Below are 15,944 nucleotides of genomic sequence, written 5' to 3' on the forward strand. Positions count from 1 at the left end.
GGACATGGCACTCAGTTCTCTGGGCTGGTGGCAAGGTAGGGATCAGTCACAGGTTGGACTCGATGATTTTGGAGGTCTTTCCCAACCTGGATGATTCTGTTTAGTTCCTGACCTGACCCCTAAGCATTCCAGGCTGCTGGGCTGGGACTGTCCTGCTGTGTCACAGTGTGAGCTTTTAGGCCAATTTCATAATCTTTTTTTAACAAGCAAAACCCCCCTCCCCAGCCCTTCTATGTGCAGGCACAGACCACGATCCCTTCCCAGCTGTGGAAGCTTTGCCAAGCTTTACGTGCAAGAGGAAAAGGGGGGGTTGGTGTTTTTAATGCAGCTATATCTGATATTGTTTCAGTTTTCCAGAGTGCTTAAATCCCTAAGAACAGCTGTCAAGCCTGGCCTAGAATGCCCTGGAGCAGGGGCTGAGCTTGGCACGGGGTGTTTTGGGAGGTGTTCATAGAATCATGGAACTCTGTTTTGGAGGCAGCAGGGCATGGTTAAAAGCCAAGTCCCCACCATTTCCAGTTGGATGTGCCACAAGGCTCTGCATTGTGTTGTGGCAGGTGTGGGACAGAGCAGGATATGGCACTGCCACACCCCAGGATGGCATCTGCAGCAGGGAAAGGCACTTGTGTGAGGGGAAAAGGTACTAAAAAGCAGGTGAAAGAAAGAGTGGTGGGGACAGATGTGACTTTACAGAAAACTCCTCAGGTGATATCCAGAAATGAATTTTCTTTATTATTAAATAATTAACACTCCAGTGATTCAAAAATTCCCCAGCAGCTTGAGCTGGAATGGGAGTGGGGGGCAGCCCCCCCTGCCCCTGGCTTGTCCCCTGATTAGCAGAGATTTTATGGAAGACTAAACACAGCCTGCAGCAGCTGAGGATCACAGCCAAGGGAACAGTGGCTGGGGAGGAGCTGTGACAGGAACTGGCTGCTCAGCCCAGTGGGAGCTGGAAAACACTCTCCAGGCTGTCCTGGCCTGACCTTCATGGCATTCCAGCTCCTGCTCCATGGAACCAGTGCCTCTGAGGGGCTCTGGCATGGATGGCTCGGAAGGAGGGAGATCCAAAGAGCCAACTGCAGCCACAGAGCTCGTCAGATGTGCTGGCACGAGCCCCCAGGCCCTCGGACACTTGCTGGTGACAGTCATGGCAGGATGTCCTCAAGTGATGTGCTGAGGGGTGACAGGAGCACCCTCCTACTTGTCCTTGGCATCCAGCTGGAAACAGAGACCACAGTGCTTGCCAGGGAGCATCCAACATTCCAGCACCATCCCCACAGAATCCTGGAATCCCAGGATGGTTTGGCTTGGAAGGGACCTTAAAGCTCATCCAGTCCCACTCCTGGCCATGGACAAGGACACTTTCCACTAGTCCAGGTTGCTCCAAGCAACTGGTTTTCCTCCATCACTGTTGCATCAGCATTATCCCTCAGGGATTCAGAGCAGCACAAGCATCAAGCCAAGGGCTGGCTGGTTCCCAAAATGTTGGTACGGAAAAATCAAAAACCTGGCAAAAAAGGCTAAGAATTCCTACTCATTCCTGCTGCATTATCTGAGGGAAGTAAGAACAACCTGGATGTTACAACTGGAATCTTGAAGCCAGATTTTATGAAGTCATGTTTGGACAATGTATGCCTAAAAAACACTATCTGTGTTTGATGTCAAGTGTGGAAAAAACCTCCCAGTGGTCTAAAGGAATGTAGTAATTAACATCAGCACTGAGCTCCAAGTAATTACAAACTTGTTCCCCTGCAATTTCTCACTCCTGAAGATCCCAGAAGGTTACAGATGTGAGAATGGTGGCGGGAAAAAAGTTGATTTAAGGATTCATCACTGCCAAATGGAGCAGGAATCCCACTCCCTCTCCAGCCATGGCAGCACTAGTGGGTCTCAGCACAACTGGAGCCTCCCTTCCCTCTCTCCTAGAGCTTATTGCTCCAGAGGAACCTCTGGAAGTGCAAGCACAGCCATGAAGGGACTGCAGAGGTGAGAGTTTCCAGCTCCTCAGAGCTGAGGGAAGTGCTCCCTGGGGAACATCCCAGTTGTGTCTTGAGGCTCTGCTGCCTCACAGCCCAGCACTGCTGGCCAAGGGCATTTCCTGCCAGGGGCTGGGAGTAACCAGACATCTGCACCTACAGCTACAGGGTTTGTCTGAGAACAAACCACACACCAGGTGATGTAACTGGGAGCTTCTCAGTCCCTGAGAGGGTCACTGCTTTCAGCCCAAATCCTGTCCTTTTCCGTGTTCCTAACTCATCTGGGACTGGCAGATCCATGTCTTCCCACAGACACATTCAGCCCACAGGGCTCTGCCCTGGCACACTGGCTGTGAAAGAGCACTCAGGTTTGGGTTGGAATGGGGCTTTTTTAGCACTTTTCTGTGCAATGTGACCCCAGCAAGCACAAACCCACTCCCGTGCATAACTCCAGCACAGGGAACACAGGGGCTGAGGGGAGAGCTGGGGAGGTCTGAGCCTCTTCCCACCTTCTCTTTCTCCTTCTGGATCAGCGTTTGCATCTCCTCCTTCCAGCCCAGCAGCTCCACCAGCCTCTCGACGCCGCCGACCACATCCCCGAGCTCGGCCACGTCGTTGTGGCGCTGCTGCCACGCAAAGGGCCCCACCAGCTCCCGGTTGATGAGCACCCGCGGCACAGAGCTGCGCACGGCGCCGGCCAGGCTGGCAAAGGGCTCCACCTGAGGGGGACACAGGGACAGTCACCCTGCCAGGGGCACCTGCTCCCGGCACTCGGCTTGGAACTGCTCAGCCACCCCGGCTCTGAACGGGTCACAGTGTCACCAGTCAGCTGGTGGCCTTTCCTCAGCTTTCCAGAGGGTCTCTCAGAGCACTTCCACAATATTTCTTGCCCTCCACCCCAAATTTCACCTCCCTAACACATTTTCTTGTCTTCTCTAAGCCCTCTCTCCCCTCTGGAGCCCCTTCAGGCCCTGTTCTCCATGTGAGTTTTTCCCAGGGGTTTCCCTTATTGCCAGACCTCCAGGGATGTCCCGATGACGAAGAGCAGGTCTGCCATGGGGAAGTCTGTGAGGTGCAGGAGGAAGCGCGGTGGGAGCTGCTCGCCGAAGAACACGATGTCAGGCTTGACAACTCCAGTGCAGACAGGGCAGCGAGGGATCCTGTCCCCCATGACATCTCCCTGAAAGGAGAGACCCCAAAACTGCCTGTCACAGGGAACCTGTCCCCCTGAAAGGAGAGACCCCAAAACTGCTTGTCAGAGGGCTTCAGAACCACCACATGTCCTCAGAGTGACACCCAACCCCAAACCTGGTCTCCTCCACAAACCTCTTGTCCCTGAGGGTAAAATAACAGGTTTGGGTCTGTCATTGCTGTAATAATTAATGCCTCCTTGTGTTAATTGTGTTGATGCCCGGCTGGGCCCACTCACCCTGAAGTCCTCTCCAGGGAAGTTCCTCTGACACACTGTACAGGTAGCAGTGGCAAAGGTGCCATGGGCTTCCACCAGCCTGTCAGGAGGGATCCCAGCCACTGGAATACAGTGTGTGGGAAAGGACTGAGCCAGAGCCTCCCTGTGTGCATCTTCCCAGTCCTGCTTCTCCCCTCAGCTCCTGGTGCTGCTGCTGGAGCTGGGAGGAGGGAGCTCACCTCTCTCCAACCCATCGATGTTCTGGGTGTAGAGGCGCAGGAGCAGCCCCTTGTCGTGCAGCAGCCGGAGGAAATAGTGGGCGGAATTGGGGCGGTAGTTTCCAGGATAGAGCTCCTTGGCCAGGGTGAAGAAGGGCTTGGGGTTGACGAAGAAATACCCCAGCTCAAAGATGGCCTCGGGGTAGGGGATGTTGTACTGCTCCAGGTTGCTGTACAGGCCGCTCCCGGGGGACCTGCGGGGACAGGGGGCAGCTGAGAGGGGCTGCAGTGGGACCTGGGCTGGAGACAGAATCCCAGGATCAATGAGGTTGGAAGAGACCTCCAAGAGCATCAAACTGTCCAGCCTGTGATGTATCATCACCTTGTCAACAAGAGTGCCATGTCCACATGAGTGCCATGTCTGGTGGTTCCTCAGACACCTCCAGGGATGGCGACTCCAGCACCTCCTGGGCAGCCCCATCCAATGTTTAATCACCCTTTCCATGGACAAGACTCAGCCCTCCAAGGACACAGAGGCCTCACCTGAAGTCCGGGATGCCGCTGGGCGTGCTGATCCCGGCGCCAGCCATCACCACCACGCTCCGACATTCATCCTTCCGGAGCCGCTCGGCCACGTCCTTCAAGGTGAGCTTCTCCTTCCCCTTGTCACCTCCCCACCTGCCCAAAATCGCTCTGGCAGCTGTGCTCACACAGAAGGGCCTGGAGCTTTGGATCCTGCTCGGCACAGGGAGAAGCACAGCACTGAGAGAACTGACAGTGACTTTGGCTCACGGGGGAGAAAATCACCCAAAAATTCCTCAGAAAGCTCTTCTCTGGGCAGGAGTGTGCTTGGGCTTCACTAGGAGAAAGCTTGGCTGAGAGCAGACACATCCCTCAGCAATTCTTTACGTGGATCTAAAATACCAAATCACCAGTATTCCTGTGGGGGATTTTTTTGGACAGGGATGGACACAAGGCTGGACCCACTGGGAATCACCAGTCTCAGACTTGATTTACACTCCTCTGGGATCCAGGAGACCCTGCTGTGTCCTGAGATCAACAAGTTTCTGTCAGGGTGATGTGTCACCCTGCCCAGGTGAGCACAGACACTGTCCTGTCCCTGTTCCTCACTTGTGCTCCGTGTGTCCTTGTCCAAAAGGAATCCCAGCCCTGTGCCCAGCTGGGCTGGCAACAGCCATTATCATCAGTGAACAGTCATTAGCAGTTCGGGAACAGTCATTAGCGACAGGGAACAGCTTCTCCCAGAAAATTAGTGCTGCTGGAGCAGGGCATTGTGCACAGTCCAGAGCAGGCATGGAGAGAGCCAGGAGAGCTTGGCAAGGACACAGCTGGAAGTGTTTCCAGGCCCCAGGGTGGTCAGCTCTGCCTGCCTTGGGATGTGACAGTTCCTTTGCAGGGACATGACATTGCTTTCCCAGGGATGTGGCACTGCATTGCCTTAGCCTGCTGTCACAGGGACGTGGCTCTGCCTTCCAAGGGATGTAACACTGCCTTCCCTGGGCTGTGTGACACTGACTTCCTAAAGGAGGTGCCCTGCACTGCCTTTCCCTGCTTTCCCAGGGTTGTGACCCTGCCTTATCCTGCTGTCACAGCGATGTGACAGCGCCTTCCCGGGGTTGTGACACCTCACTGCCTTTCCCTGCTGTCACAAGGATACGGCTCTGCCCTGTCACACCGGGTTCCCGGGGAGCTGAACTCACATTCTTGGAAAGCCATTGAGCTTTCCGTGGCAGATCCCCGCTCTCCGGGCTCCCAGGCCAGCCCTGGCTCCCACAGTGATGTCCCTGCTTGGACGGGGACGGGACACGTTCCATCACGGGAGCACATCCCATCCCAGCACCGATTCCCGTGCTCCCGTTCCCGCAGGGCTGCTCCAGCCCCCAGCCGGGCATTCCCCACCTACCTCCGGGCTCCGCCGCCGGCCGGCCCCTTCCCGTGCCCGCCGCACCGGGCGGCCCGTGCCGCGCTGCCGCCGTGGCAGGGCCCATGGCGCTCCCACAGGCTCCTCCAGGCTGCAAGAGAGCAGAGCGGTGCTGGGGGCGGCCCGGGGCTCCCGGGGCTCCCCCCGGCCCCGGCGCTCACCGGCCGCCAGCAGCGCCCGCGCCCCGCGCTCCATCGCCGCTACCGCACTGCCGCGAGCGCGCGCGCCCGCGCTGCCGCAGCCCGCCGCCGCTCACCCCGCCCGGGCTGGTTCCGGCGGGGCGGGCGCGGGGAGAGGCGGCGGGGGAAGGCCCGGGGCTCGGCGGCGCGGCGGCGTTGCCGTGGCGACCGCGGGGCGCGGCGGGAGCGGCGCGGGGCGAGTGCGCGGCGGCGGCAGGCGCGGGGCGTTACGGTACCCGGCGGGCCCCGCGCGGCCGGAAGTGAGTGCGCACCGCGGGGACGGCGCGGCCTCTTCGCTCCGCTCCCGTCCGGCCCCGACCCGGCCCCGGCCCCGGCTCCGTCCGGGCCCCGCCGCCGCCGCCGCCGCCATGAAGGACGTGCCGGGCTTCCTGCAGCAGAGCCAGAGCGCGGGGCCGGGCCAGGCCGCCGTGTGGCACCGCCTTGAGGAGCTCTACAACAAGAAGTGAGCGGGGACGGGGTACGGGGGGATCGCCCGTCCCGGGTCCCGCTGCCCTCCTCCCTTCGGCCGAGGGGCCGGGCTGGGCCCGCGAACCTTTAGCCGCCCGCCCGGGGGGTGACTCCGGCGGGGTGTGTCCCTGCCCCAGCCCCCGGTTCGCTCCCGGTCCGCGCCCTCGCCAGTCCCGGCTCGACACGGCCCGGGATGGGGCACGGTGCGGCGGCGCTGGGCTCACGGCGCTGTTTGTGTCTCCAGGTTATGGCACCAGCTCACTCTGCAGGTGCTGGACTTCGTGCAGGACCCCTGCTTCGCCCAGGGAGATGGGCTCATCAAGGTGAGCGGACTTTTCCTGTCTCTTTGTACCAGGAAAAACTCAGCCTGCGGCTTCTCTCTTTCCTGATTCTCTTGGAGAGTTACTGACCCGGGTGGGTTCAGCTCCTGGGGTGCTTGCACTGGTGGCTGTGAGGAAACTCTACTGAAGTTAAACGTCTCGGGTTCAGAAGCTTCAAAGTGATTCTTTACCTCACTGACCTAAAATTTTTATTTTTGAGAATTGTAGGGAGATTTTTTTTTTTCATTACATATTTTAGTAAGAGGCTTGCAAGTGCAGGATGGGTGGTCACTGAAACAAGCTTGTGGGGATAGAGTTAGATAAAATGAGCAGTTCTGGGTTCTGAGCAGTGCTGGAATTTCTGTATGGGATGCCCGACTTTCTGGAAAAATCATAGGATTGAGGGATTTGAGTGGTGTGGGTTGGAAGAGACCTCAAGGATCATCATGTTCCGCCCTCCCTGGAAGAGACACCTTCCACTAGCCCAGCTGGCTCACAGCCCTGTCCAGCACTTCCAGGAATGTTCAAATGAGCTGGAATAGAGAGGAAATAATGGTGAGGAGCTCTGAACTGGGGTGTCCTTTGCCATGAGTGTCCCTGTCTTTGTCCCTGCAGCTCTACGAGAACTTCATCAGCGAGTTTGAGCACAGGTGAGTTACTGAGGGCCACCTGGGGGGCTTGGGGGGCTTGGGGGTCACCTGGGGGGGCTTGGGGGCCACTTGGAGGGGTGCTGACTCTGAGCTGCTCCCTGCAGGGTGAACCCCCTGTCCCTGGTGGAGATTATCCTGCACGTGGTCCGGCAGATGACAGGTGTGTGTCCTCCCCTCTTCCCTGTCCTGTTGTGACCTCTGGAAGGCAGCCAGGGATGGGTCAGTCTTGGTTGGGAACTTGTTGTGCTTCTGCTCTGTTGGGAAGGGAAAGTGCTGGCTTAGCAAGCTTAGGTTGTTGTTGATTCCTGGAGTAGGAAGTCCACAGCTGCCCTGGAGAGGGGGATGGTGGGGAAAAGCCCAGCTTACCTGGCAGCAGCTGCTGCAGGCTGAGGGTACACCATGGAAAACCCATATTCCAGCATCAGGAATCCTGTCAAAGGTGGTCTGGTAGGTGAGGTTTAGCTCCATGAGAGCTGCTTATTTAAATCTGTTTTTTCCCTCTACTCCAGATCCCAATGTGGCCCTGACTTTTCTGGAGAAGACCCGGGAAAAGGTACGTTGGAAGTTGCTCTTGCTGAGTTGCTCCTCAGGCCAGGAGTCACTGGCACGTGTGTGGCCTGTGCTGGAGAGCAGCACCTTTCCACAGGGATTTGAATGCAGGAATGTGGTCACAAGTGACATTTACCCAGCCCCTGGAGCAGAGCATACCTGGCTGCAGGTGACACTGAACAGGTCCCTGTGTCCCTGCAGGTGAAGAGCAGCGACGAGGCCGTGATCCTGTGCAAAACAGCCATCGGGGCCCTCAAGCTCAACATCGGGGACCTGCAGGTCACCAAGGTGAGGGGTGGCCTGGGATATGGGGAGTTTTGGGGTGCTGGACATTCCTTGGTTATCCCAGCTCCCGGCCCTGAGGGGCTTTTGAGCTTGCCAGGATGTGGAACCTGCTCAGAGCGACCTGCAGTGTTGTTGCCTGAGTGAAGCACGTGGGGTTTGTCATCCTTGGCTGGTTTTAAAACCATCTTTTAAACCCAAAATGGTGTTTTTCAGGCAGGGGTGTGGTGGTGTTTGCAAATGGTCCTAGGACAAGGGAAGGGACAAGAATCTTTACTCCATGTTTCAGAAGGCTGATTTATTGTTTTATTATATATATTATATTAAAATGATACATTAGAACTATACTAAAAGAATAGGAGAAAGGATTTCATCAGAAGGCACAAAACGAATAGAAAAGAATGAATAACAAAAGCTCGTGACTTTCAGAGAGTCTGAGCCAGCTGACTGTGATTGGCCATTAATTAGAAACAACCAACATGGACTAATCAAAGATGCTGCATTCCACAGCAGCAGATAATTATTGTTTTTCTTTTCCTCTGAGGCTTTTCAGTTTCTCAGGAGGAAAATCCTGGCAAAGGGATTTTTCAGAAAATATCATAGCAACACGAGGCAGCTTTGGTTCCCTTAGAGCAAGTGCTGAGGGATGGGTTTGGGTTGGAAAGGATCTTGAAGATCACCCAGTCATGGGCAGGGACACCTTCCAAATCAGGGTTGCTCCACCCTGGCCTTGGACACTTCCAGGGCTGGATCAGCCGCAGCTTCTCTGGGCATCCTGTGCCAGGGCCTCAGCACCCCCACAGGGAAGGGAGTGAGAGCCATGGTGGCTTTGCCCGGGATGTCACCGGGAATCCCTTGGGAGGGCTGCCATCCTCAGAGCTGTAAGAGGCAGGTCTTGTCCTTCCCAGGAGACCATTGAGGAGGTGGAGGAGATGCTGAACACCCTCCCTGGGGTGACATCCGTGCACAGCCGCTTCTATGACCTTTCCAGCAAGTACTACCAGACCGTGGGCAACCACGCTGCCTACTACAAGGATGCGCTGCGCTTCCTGGGCTGCATCGAGGTCAAGGACCTGCCAGGTAACCCCTCCCCAGGGGAAATCCCACCTTCCATGCTCTGCCTCATGCCCCCAGCCCAGATAAGTGCCCTGGCTGAGCTTTTCCCTCTGTGTCATTTGGCTGTGCTGTGGTGGATCCGAGGTGTGGCTGCACTGAGGAGTGACCCCCAAGGAGCTGCTCCTGAGCTGCACTGGGGGAAAAAGGGGAATGCTCCTGCCAGAAGGACAAGTTTGTTCCAATTCCCAAAAATCTTCAGTCTGGATTCAGAAAAGCAGCCCTTTTGTGCTGTGGTTGCTGCAGGCTCCTGAATTTCAGATGGTGTGGAGGAAGATGAGGGCTGGGAGTAGTTTAATGCTAGTGTAGGTGAGGGAGGGCTCAATGGAGCTTTAAGTGGTGCTTTATCCAAATTATTTTTTGTTTTATTTCTTTCCTATCCCAATTATTTTTTGTTAGGGTATTTTTTTATCTGTAATGGTTTTGGTTTGGGTATTTTTTTCATCCAAATTATTTATGTTTTGGTTTGTTTGTTTTTTTTTTTCCCCAGTATCAGAGCAACAGGAGAGAGCCTTCACCCTGGGGCTGGCCGGGCTGCTGGGAGAAGGTGTCTACAACTTTGGGGAGCTGGTGAGTGCTGCCACATCCCTTCATCCCTGGGGCCCCAGGAGCTGCTGTTCCCCTGCTGACAGCCCCCTGCCTGTCCCTGCAGCTGATGCACCCCGTGCTGGAGTCCCTGCGCAGCACAGACCGGCAGTGGCTCATTGACACCCTCTTCGCCTTCAACAGTGGCAACGTGGAGACCTTCCAGGCCCTCAAGTCGGCCTGGGGGCAGCAGGTGAGGGCTCTGGGGCTGCTCAAGGCCCAGGCTTGGGAGTTCCACCTGACTCTTGGAGTCTGTGGGCTTTTTCTTAATCAGCTTTGCCTCATTCCTGGCTCTGGAGCACTGGTACAGTTCTGGTCAGAGCCTAGGAGTGGTTATTCCATCTCAATACACATAATTAATTTTGTTTTGGCTTCCCTCTGGCGTGCTTCCCATGGAAAACAGTGGTTTTCCCTCCTGTTCTGGGAAGTGTGGGGGGAAACAGTGATGTTGGATGTTACCTGCACTGGCTACAGCAGGAATCACTGGCATAGGAGTGGATTTGTGAGTTCACTGGTGCCTGGATTGTTTTCTGGAACTGTTCCTGGCTGGTGGGTGGGTTGTGGTGGCCTCCTTCCCCTTAAATGAACCCTCCTAGGGATTTATTCCTGTATGTAAAGCTGTTCTGCCCCAGGATGGGGAGAAAATGTAATCCTGACCTGATTTGGTGCCTTTTCTCCCCTCACAGCCCGACCTGGCTGCCAACGAAGCTCTCCTGCTGCAGAAGATCCAGCTGTTGTGTCTCATGGAGGTGAGCTGGGATGTGCTTAACAGGAACTCCTGAATACAGGAAGTTCAGTGTGGATTTGGCCTGTAGATGGAGCCACAAGCAAGTGCCATGAGGGAAAACATGTCGTGCTGGGCTGCTTGTCCCTAACTCAGTGGCATGGAGTGCCAGGACAAGGGGAATGGCTTCTCTGACAGAAGGTTAGGTGGGATATTGGAAAGAAATTCTTCCCTGTGGGGGTGCTGAGGTCCTGGCACAGATTGCCCAGAGAAGCTGTGGCTGCCCCATCCCTGGAAGTGTCCAAGACCAGGTTGGACAGGGCTTGGAGCAGCCTGGGATAGTGGAAGTTGCTCATTCTGTGGTATGGAGGAGGGGGAGAGCAATCCTTCAGGGATGGTGTGTGCAGTATGTTCCAGGATAAAAAAAGGCTTTTAGAGCAGAGTTCAACATCTTTGTTTCCCAAGGACTGAGGGTCCTTTCGCTGATGGATAGCCTGGAACAGTCCCTTCCTGTCACTGGAAGGCTCTGTTGTCACCATGCCAGTGTAAAACATTCTTGTTTGACTTATTTTGATTAAACATGACAAATGCAGTTTCCAGTGCAGAGTGAGACTGGGCAGGGCAGTTTGGGGGAGGCTCTGTGAGCTGTGGGAATCCCTAAAACCCTCTGGGGGTTGGTTTTTTTGTTTGTTCCTTGGATCCAGATGACTTTCACCCGCCCGGCCAACCACCGCCAGCTCACCTTCGAGGAGATTGCCAAGAGTGCCAAAGTCACTGTCAACGAGGTGAGTTTTGGGTTAGACACCCTTGGTCATGTCCAGGTTCTGGAGCTCTGACAGTGCCTGGATAGACCAGAACCACACAGGATCCCAGAATCATTTATGCTGGAAAAAGCTCCGAGATCATCGAGCCCAACCTGCTCCTGGAGCACTGAGTGCCACATCCAGTCATTCCTTGGGCACCTCCAGGGATGGGGACTTCAATACCTCCCTGGCCAGCCCCTTCCAATGCCTGGCAGCCCTTCCCATGGAGAAATTCTTCCTGATGTTCAACCTGAACCTCCCCTGGTGCAATTTCCTTTTGTCCTGTCACTTGGTCCCTGGGATAAGAGACCAGCTCCCACCTGCTGCTTGGGGACAGTTGGGCTCTTTTTCCAAATGCCTTGTTCTTCCTTGGATTTCAGAGAAAAGAAAATAACTCTAGTGTTTTTAGGGGAAAAAGAACTTAAAAGCCCTAAAATCCAGTTTTAGGGAAAGGTTTTAGGGATAAGAACTCCTCATTGCCAAGGTACTGAGTCTCGGGGCAGTTCTGTCACCTGAAAAGGGGACAGCTGTGAGAGCTGCTGCCCTGGATTCTGAGGGGATCTCATGTGAAGATGCCAAGTTTTATTCATCTCAGGGGGAAAATGGGGTGATCTGGGTAATTTTCCAGAATTATCTGTGTTGCCAGGTGGAGCTGCTGGTGATGAAGGCGCTCTCAGTGGGGCTGGTGAAGGGCAGCATCGATGAAGTGGACAAGAGGGTGCACATGACGTGGGTGCAGCCACGGGTGCTGGACCTGCAGCAGGTAATGGCCACCAGCTCCAGCTGGGCTGGGTGAGGTCACCTGGGGTGAGTCATGGCTTGGGAATGAGCCTCCCTGGGGGCTTGGCTTTGCCCCCGGGGTGTTTCACCCAGAAACCTTCCGGGGGTGGGACAGGACAGGGCTGGCACCTCCCTTGGGAAAGCCACACAAACACTATGGAACACAGAAGCCATGGCTGTGTGTTGGCAGAAGGATCCAGGCCTCATTCCTAAATGCATGAAACAACCTCTGGGAGTTTCAGGGATGTAGGAGGCACATTCCTCTTGGGAGGAGAGAAGTCCAGGATATAATGGAGCTGTTGAGCTTCTCAGGTTCATCCTTGTAACACTTAAGGAGACTGTGCAGGGTGTCTTTACCTTCAAACCCAAAAAGAAATGCCTGGAATTCCAGCTGCAGACAATTCCTGTGGTGCATTTCAGTTTAACCCCTGCTGATGTGCTGGTAGAAGCTGTTCATCCCAGAATCCCAGGATGGTTTGGGTTGGGAGGGACCTCAAAGCCCATCCATGGGCAGGGACACCTTCCACTAGACCAGGTTGTTCCAGCCACATCCAGCCTGGCCTGGAACACTTCCAAGGGTGGGACATCTCCCTTTCTCAGTGTGTGGGGCTCTGAGGGATGGTTTGAACTCTCAGGTGTGAGAAGGAGCCTGTGGGCATTCCCAGGAGCTGAGGCACTCTGTGCCTGTGGCCTTGCCTTGCAGATCAAGGGGATGAAGGATCGCCTGGAGTTCTGGTGCACGGACGTGCGGAGCATGGAGATGCTGGTGGAGCACCAAGCCCACGACATCCTGACATAGAGGAGAGAGAGATTCCTGCTGCTCCTGAGGCCAGCAGCACTCAGAGCACTGACTGTACTGAATCCTTGGAGGGGTGGGTGGGCAGAGCAGGAGCAGCCTGGGATGCAGTGAGCAGGACGTGGCCTTTTGCTGTGTGACCCTTTGGTGCTCGAGCCAAGCTTTCCCTCTGCTGGCAGGAGTGGCTCAGGGGGCATGGATCACTCCTGATCCCTCCTGCCTCCAGCTGCTGCAGGAGGGTGGGATCCTAGTGCAGGATCCAAGGGGTCTTGGCCTTAGGGGACACAGCCTGTCCTGCTGCCCTCTCCCCCTGCCCCTGCAGCAGCCTGAGGCAGCATTCCCCAAATCTTCCCCAAATCCTCTTCCTCCCCTGGCCCTGCTTCCCTCCACCCCTCCTCATTTGCAGCAGAGGGAGTGTTTGCTCATCCAAGGGTTTTCCCGGGATTCCTGGTTAGTGGGTGTGTCCATACACAAGAGGGGTGGGTGTCTTTCACCAACGCTTTGTGCTCAGGTGAGGTGCAGCGGCATTGCCAGAATAAACGTCTCTGCCTTCCCTTTTTGGGAATTCTGTGTCATCTCCATCCCTGGCAGCTCAGCTGCTGATGATTCCTTTAAAAACAGGTTTCCGTGGTCAGGCCTTGCCACTCCTGGGATTCAGGAGCTTTCCTCACCAGTTTGGTTCTCTGGTGTCATTAGCAAATGGCACTGCTGGAATTTCTGTGCTTTTCCTGCCTTGGCTGAGGGTGTTAATCCAGCAAGAGAAAGAAGGGAGCATGGTGCAGAGATGCCTCACACAAGGGAGACAAACTTTGGAAAACAGGACAAAATGGAATTGCTGGAGTCTGTACCTGCTCACCTTCCTCCTGCTGCTCTCCAGGCCCTTCTGGCTGAAATTCCCCCCTGGATGGGGTTGTTCAGTGCCCAGTGCCTGCCTCTTCCCTGACCAGCCACTTGGTTTGATTTGCCCAATTCCTGCTGCTTCCTGTCTTCCAAGGCTTACTCCTGGTGCCACTTTTACTGACTTCAGGAGAGCATGTGGAAGAAGTAGGTGTTGCAATCAGGAAAATATTCCCTTTATTTCATAGCTGAGGACAGGAGGAGGCTTTAAGGAGCACAGTTTCCTTCCCAGTGCCATGTCAGATCTCACTCTCATTCCCAGGGCTATCACTACACTTTAGGGAATAAAGGAAACTCCACTGGAGTCACTGAATTATGGGGCTGCTGTTGCTTGAGATCAACATCCAAAACCCAGAATGTCACTGTGGGAAGCAGTACCAGCTTCTCCCAGGAGCATTCCAACAGCTCCCATGCTGTGAGAGCACTCTCCTGGCTGTGAAGCTCTGAGCAGCTCCTGGGAATGAGGGTCAGATCTGTGGAACCAAGACAGCTCCAGAGGCTTTTCCAAGACACCTGGAAGTGCTCCTCGCTGCCCAAACCTTCCACGTGCTGGCTGCTTCCCTGGCACAGGTAATTTGGGATGTGGTGGGTGGAGAGGCCCCTCCTGCAGGGCAGGGAGTGGGCAGGCATGCAGCCCCAGCCCCTGGCACCCTTTTAATGTCAATTCCAGCCTTTGGGTGTTTTCCTGCTAGGAATTTACCTTGGAATGGCTTCCTTGTTTTTGCTGGGAAAGGTGACTGGGTGCACACAGTGCTGCGGATGTTAGAGGCTCCAGAGGGAATGTGCCTTCCCATGGGGACCTGCTGGCAGCCCTTGAGGGAGTGCTGCCATCAGGGCAGTGGGCACAGCTCTGGTTCCTTCCCTACAGGATGGAGCAAACCCAGTGAGCCCTTGTTGGATGCAAAGGTGGATTTTAATGAGCACTTTCGGGGGGTTCCATCCCTGCAAGGCTCTGTCCCGAGGCCTCTTCCCTGGGGATGCTCTCAGCAGGGATCAGGCTGCTCCTGCCTCTCCTCACTCAGGCCTGCTCCTGTAGTTGTAGATGTTGCTCAGGACCCAGGCTGTGGGCACCAGGAAGGACGAGAACATCAGGCTGAAGGCCACAGCTTGTTCCTGAGGGGGACAAGGAGCAGGGATCAGTGGCATGGCTGTGCCACGGCTCACAGGGCTCCCGAAATGGCTGCGCTGCTGCTGTCCAACACCACCCCCAGCTGGCTTCCCTGTGCTCTTCCCAGCCCTTGGCACCTGCCCTGGGGCTCTGGAGGGAGCTGTGGGGAGCAGAGCTGTTCCCAGTAGCAGTGCATGGAACTGGTGCTCTCCAGGTTTGTTCCTCTGGGACACTGGAGCAGTGCATGACCTTGAGGCCGTGGCCGGGGCCTGCAGTGTTCCTGACTTTCAGGTGACTTTGGGATGGGAATTGCTGCCAGCAGCAGCCCCTTGTTTCCTCAGTGCAACCAGGACAGCATTAACATCCCACACTGGCACCTTCCTTTGATTTATTTGCCTAGAAAAAGTCTCTCCAGGCTCCTGCAGCTCCTTTATGGAAGACCTTGGAAAGGCAGCAGAGGGAAAACCCCAAATAAAGGGGTGAAGGGGGAATCAGGCAGGATTTTGGTGGAAAGCTCCTTTTTTCCAGCTTGTTTCACCCAGCCTGGGAGGGTCTGGTTTGGGGGGCACTGACCCCACAGGGGGCTGTCAGAAGGACCTTGGGCTCTGTCATGGTTTAGGCCTGGCACAGAGCCAGTGCTCCCATGAGAATACCCTCTCCCTGGTGTCTGCTGGGAGATGTGACCAGGAATGAACAAAGCAGGCTCCAGCTTAGAATGAGACTATTGGGGGACCCCCAAACCTCAAAGGTTAAAAAAGGGGCTGAAAGGACAAAGCCAAACAGAAGCAGGAGCTGGTGGGGAGCAGGGCATGGACACCATGGGGGGTGTGGGCTGGAACCTGAAGGCTCATTCCCTCTTTTCCTCCCCCTCCCCTTTTGCTTCCACCCCCTCCCAAAACAATTTGGCCCTGACACAGAGGGTTTGGGCCCCTCCATGTGGGCTGTTCCCACATTTTCAGCCCCCCAGGATACTCACACCAGGAGAGATGGGGTGCTCGGGGGGGTGGGAGCGGAGCTGTGCTCGGGGGGCCCGGCTGATCCGGAGTGCGGCTGCCAAGAGCTGGGAGCCCCTCTGGAAACCCCTCATGGCGCTCTCAGGGCGATCCCGCTGCTCCTCCTCGCTCTGCAGCTGCCCAGCTTGTCACT

General features: G+C 55.8%; 2 protein-coding genes across 3 annotated transcripts; one reads left to right on the forward strand and one right to left on the reverse strand.

Moving 5' to 3' along the window:
• Window positions 1-706: 706 nt before the first annotated feature.
• On the reverse strand, window positions 707-5,918 carry SIRT3 (sirtuin 3). Of its 2 annotated transcripts, none has more exons than XM_064715539.1 (8): window positions 5,801-5,918; window positions 5,527-5,635; window positions 4,146-4,337; window positions 3,624-3,856; window positions 3,406-3,506; window positions 2,995-3,156; window positions 2,486-2,695; window positions 707-1,218 (listed from the first exon to the last, which is right to left on the reverse strand). In XM_064715539.1, exons 3-8 carry the CDS (start codon window positions 4,190-4,192, stop codon window positions 1,198-1,200), a joined length of 774 nt encoding a protein of 257 aa, XP_064571609.1. In that variant the 5' UTR covers window positions 4,193-4,337; window positions 5,527-5,635; window positions 5,801-5,918; the 3' UTR covers window positions 707-1,197. The 2 variants fall into 2 exon arrangements, with proteins under 2 accessions (XP_064571609.1, XP_064571608.1); XM_064715538.1 differs by having other exon boundaries at window positions 5,706-5,817.
• A 61-nt stretch (window positions 5,919-5,979) lies between these two features.
• PSMD13 (proteasome 26S subunit, non-ATPase 13) lies at window positions 5,980-13,358 on the forward strand. The gene is made up of 13 exons (XM_064715288.1): window positions 5,980-6,186; window positions 6,436-6,514; window positions 7,127-7,161; window positions 7,266-7,321; window positions 7,671-7,714; window positions 7,912-7,998; window positions 8,901-9,072; window positions 9,596-9,675; window positions 9,758-9,883; window positions 10,377-10,439; window positions 11,119-11,199; window positions 11,864-11,980; window positions 12,701-13,358. The coding sequence occupies exons 1-13, from the start codon at window positions 6,092-6,094 to the stop codon at window positions 12,794-12,796; spliced, it is 1,131 nt and encodes a 376-aa protein (XP_064571358.1). The 5' UTR covers window positions 5,980-6,091; the 3' UTR covers window positions 12,797-13,358.
• Window positions 13,359-15,944: the final 2,586 nt, after the last annotated feature.

Source organism: Zonotrichia leucophrys, chromosome 5, assembly GCF_028769735.1.
Source record: "Zonotrichia leucophrys gambelii isolate GWCS_2022_RI chromosome 5, RI_Zleu_2.0, whole genome shotgun sequence".
NCBI lineage: Eukaryota > Metazoa > Chordata > Aves > Passeriformes > Passerellidae > Zonotrichia > Zonotrichia leucophrys.